The sequence below is a fragment of the Hemibagrus wyckioides genome, linkage group LG24 (genome assembly GCF_019097595.1).
Source record: "Hemibagrus wyckioides isolate EC202008001 linkage group LG24, SWU_Hwy_1.0, whole genome shotgun sequence".
NCBI classification, from domain to species: Eukaryota; Metazoa; Chordata; class Actinopteri; order Siluriformes; family Bagridae; genus Hemibagrus; species Hemibagrus wyckioides.
The window spans coordinates 19,362,456-19,367,455 of record NC_080733.1 but is presented as its reverse complement, the minus strand read 5'-3'; the positions used below and the strand labels follow the sequence as shown (position 1 = coordinate 19,367,455).

Genomic DNA, 5,000 nt, shown 5'->3' with positions numbered 1-5,000 from the left:
TGTGTGTATTAGTGTGTGTGTGTGTGTGTTATTGTGTGTATGTGTGTGTTTCCCCATCAGGTCAGTAACAGTGTGTGTGTGTGTGTGTATTAGTGTGTGTGTGTTATTGTGTGTATGTGTGTGTTTCCCCATCAGGTCAGTAACAGTGTGTGTGTGTGTGTGTGTGTTCTCTGTTCCAGGAGCTGATGACGGTTTTCCAGCTGCTGCACTGGAACGGAAGTCTGAAGGCCATGAGGGAGAGGCAGTGTTCTCGACAGGTCCGCATCACTCCTCACTCCTCTCACCTCACACCTCACATGTCTCACCCCACACCTCTCACCCCACACGTCACACCCCACGTCTCACGTCACTCCTCTTACCTCACATCACATGTCACTCCTCTCACCTCACACCTCTCACCCCACACGTCACACCCCACATGTCTCACGTCACTCCTCTTACCTCACTCCTCTCACCTCACACCTCTCACCCCACACGTCACACCCCACATGTCTCACGTCACTCCTCTTACCTCACATCACATGTCACTCCTCTCACCTCACACCTCTCACCCCACACGTCACACCCCACATGTCTCACGTCACTCCTCTTACCTCACACCTCTCACCCCACACCTCTCACCCCACACGTCACACCCCACATGTCTCACGTCACTCCTCTCACCTCACACCTCTCACCCCACACGTCACACCCCACACGTCTCACCTCACTCCTCTCACCTCACACCTCTCACCCCACACGTCACACCCCACATGTCTCACGTCACTCCTCTTACCTCACATCACGTCACTCCTCTCACCTCACACCTCTCACCCCACACGGCTCACCTCACACCTCTCACCCCACACGTCTCACCTCACTCCTCTCACCTCACACCTCTCACCCCACGTCTCACCTCACTCCTCTCACCCCACACGTCTCACCCCACACCTCTCACCCCACACGTCACACCCCACATGTCTCACGTCACTCCTCTCACCTCACACCTCTCACCCCACACGTCACACCCCACACGTCTCACCTCACTCCTCTCACCTCACACCTCTCACCCCACACGTCACACCCCACATGTCTCACGTCACTCCTCTTACCTCACATCACGTCACTCCTCTCACCTCACACCTCTCACCCCACACGGCTCACCTCACTCCTCTCACCCCACACGTCTCACCTCACTCCTCTCACCTCACACCTCTCACCCCACACGTCTCACCTCACACCTCTCACCCCACACGTCTCACCTCACTCCTCTCACCTCACACCTCTCACCTCACACCTCTCACCCCACACGTCTCACCTCACTCCTTTCAGTGAGTCTCCTGATTGGACAGATTTTATAATCTCATGTGAATGTAACACTTTTTTCTCACAGTCTGCTGGTCTTCTGCTCCACTGGCTGAATAAATATCCACTGATCAGACATGTTAGATATTATTTGTGTAAATAAGTGTATTATTTTATCTCCACAAGTCTGTTCTAAGATTTCATCATGTTGGGTTGCTGTATGTAGAATTTCATGTAGAGTTAAACACAATAAAGACATTACTTTTAAGTCTAATAATCTAGATTAAAAAGCTCTTGTCTACATTCCTCTGGAGTGTGACCTTACCAATAAGTGTGTGTGTGTGTGTGTGTAGGAGGTGTTGGCTCATTACTCTCACCGCGCTCTGGATGATGACATGAGGACACAGATGGCGGCAGATTGGGTGAACCGTGAGCATGGCCTGGCGGGCAGCGTGGCGCGAGAGCTAGCGGCCACTGAGCGAGAGCTGGAGGAGGCGCGGCTCGCCGGACGAGAGTTACGCTTTTATAAAGAAAAGAAGGACATCTTAATCATGGCACTGGGGCAACTGGGCAGCTCCAACAGCACCACACTGCCCCTGACCTGCTGAAGAGACGGGATACAGCGGTGATGGACCATGTAATGTCCACACACACACACACCACACACACACTCACACCACACACACACACCACACACACACTCACACACACACACACACACCACACACACACACCACACACACACTCACACACACACACAAGCGCACACACACACACACCACACACACACACACACACACACACACACTTACACACACACACACCACACACACACTCACACACACACACACACACACACACAAGCGCACACACACACACACCACACACACACTTACACACACACACACACACTTATACATATACACACATACACATACACACACACTTATACATATACACACACACACTTATACATATACACACACACACACACACACACTTACACAAACATAGACATACATATACACACATACACATACACACACACTTATACATATACACACACACACACACACACACACACACTTACACAAACATAGACATACATATAGACACACACACATAGATACACACACACACACAGATGTTTCTCTGTAAGTTGGAGTTGGAGCTCAGACTGAATTACAGAGTCAGAGTCAGAGTCAGAGCTGAGTGTATAAAGCTCAGATCTGGAGCAGGACCTGATGTTCAGTAGTGTGTGTGTGTGTGTCGGTGCTACAGAGTTCAAATCATCAGTAATCTTATAGCCATTATAAACACACAGAAGTGCGATCCATCATCTCCCCAACATCATCATCATCACCTTCATCATCATCATCATCATCATCATCATCACAACACACGTCTGTGTAAACACACACACACACACACACTCCACAGAGAATCTGGTGATTATTTTTGTAAGACAGTTTATTGTTGTTGGTGTTGAACACACCTGTATGGATCTGATCACCTCTCACTCACAACACTTGTGTAAATGATGTAGCGTGGCCATTGTACTCCGGTCATTTCTGTCGGGATTGACCTTTTTATACGACGCCAACCGGTTTTATATAACCACCGCCATTTCTTTTCTACGACTCTTTATTATACCTCTGTTTGTGACGATTCAGTATCCAGTTTCCTTTCTAGATTTATATTCTTTAAATAATAAAGACATTTTACACTATTCTTATACAAGCTGTGTGTCATTTTATTTATCAGTGTATTATTATAACAGCAGTAATGGAAACATTACAGAAAGGGTTACAGTGAGAATCCCACAGCACACACACTTACATACACACACATACACACACACACTCACATACACACATGGGATATATTAGACAGCAAGTCAACATTTTGTCCTCAAAGTTGATGTTAGAAGCAGGAAAAATAGACAAGCGTAAGGATTTGAGCGAGAGGGACAAATTGTGATGGCTAGACCACTGGATCAGAGATTCTCCAGAAATGATATGATATGATATGATATGATATGATATGATATGATATGATATGATATGATATGATATGACATGACATGACATAACATAACATAACATAACATAACATAATATAACATAACATAATATAATATAACATGACATAATATAATATAATATAATATAATATAATATAATATAATATAATATAACATAACATAACATAATATAACATAACATAACATAACATAACATAATATAATATAATATAATATAATATAATATAATATAACATGACATAATATAATATAATATAATATAATATAATATAATATAATATAATATAATATAACATAACATAATATAATATAATATAATATAATATAATATAATATAATATAATATAACATGACATAATATAATATAATATAATATAATATAACATGACATAATATAATATAATATAATATAATATAATATAATATAACATAACATAACATAATATAATATAATATAATATAATATAATATAACATGACATAATATAATATAACATGACATAATATAATATAATATAACATGATATAATATAATATAATATAATATAATATAATATAATATAATATAACATGACATAATATAATAGAATATAATATAATATAATACAATATAATATAATATAATATAATATAATATAATATAATATAATATAACATGACATAATATAATATAATATAATATAATATAATATAATATAATATAACATGACATAATATAATATAATATAATATAATATAATATAATATAATATAATATAATATAATATAATATAATATAATATAATATAATATAATATAATATTGTTAAACTCTTCAGCAAAGATGGCGGCGGTAATGTAAAACAGTGCCCTATGTTTACACACCATAGAAGAAGAAGGACGTGCGCCACCGATTTCAGTCCCCTCGAGCGAAACCTTCAGTTTCCGGTTAAATCCCGGAAAGAGACGTGATTTTCGGAATGGACTGTATTTGACGGTACGCTGACAGCAGCTCTATCACATTCGACTTTAGCCTCTCTGTCAGGTCACTGAAATGGACTAAAGCCGGACAGCATGACAGCAGAAACATTACGGACGGTAAATATCTAACTCTTATTCATGTGTTGTTGTTGTTGTTTGTGTTGTTTATGTAGCTGGGGCTGGTTTATGTTGCTCGCTAGTTACCCGGTGTGCAGCTTGCTAGCTCTGTCCCGTGTTAATAAAGTGAACCTCCTCCTTCATATAACACGTTTATAAACACCTCTATCTTCATTATTCATCTTTATTACACTTATAGGTTCCTTAAAGCAGAGGAAAAACACCTGAGTTATTATTAAAATAAACACTGATCAGGGGTGGGGGGGGTGGAGGTTTTTTATTAAAAAAATAGAAATTGGATAGAAATGATTTAACATGTAATTTTATTATATATATTTTATATTTTTCAATGTGTAAAGGAACAAGATGAGATTGAATAAATAAATAAATAATATATTTATTATATTTAGAAGAAGAAGAAGAATAGATTAAATTAATTTCTGTTATTATTATTATTATTATGTCATCAGAACCATGAAAGCAAAACATTACATTAATATGTTATTTATTTATTGCATATATTTTGCAAAGATGGCAATGCAAATGACATTATAGCTATTTTTTATTTTCTATTTTTGTCCTTTTTTTTGTCTTAAA

The 5,000-nt window shown here is 39.0% G+C and overlaps 2 protein-coding genes across 4 annotated transcripts in view; both read left to right on the top strand.

Annotated features, from left to right (window-relative positions):
- Positions 1-3,013, top strand: part of lix1l (limb and CNS expressed 1 like) — a 5,428-nt gene extending 2,415 nt beyond the window's left edge. Inside the window, exons 5-6 of the mRNA XM_058377216.1 lie at positions 180-257; positions 1,638-3,013. Of these exons, the coding sequence (XP_058233199.1) occupies positions 180-257; positions 1,638-1,892 (333 nt within the window). The 3' untranslated portion in view covers positions 1,893-3,013. The remainder of the gene's footprint in view (positions 1-179; positions 258-1,637) is intronic.
- Positions 3,014-4,264: 1,251 nt separating this feature from the next.
- adck5 (aarF domain containing kinase 5) overlaps positions 4,265-5,000 on the top strand; it is a 26,775-nt gene continuing 26,039 nt past the window's right edge. For 2 of the 3 annotated variants that reach the window (XM_058377202.1, XM_058377201.1), the window contains exon 1: positions 4,265-4,403. In XM_058377202.1, coding sequence (XP_058233185.1) covers positions 4,380-4,403 — 24 coding nt within the window. In that variant the 5' untranslated portion in view covers positions 4,265-4,379. The remainder of the gene's footprint in view (positions 4,404-5,000) is intronic. The other variant, XM_058377203.1, reaches the window with a different exon arrangement.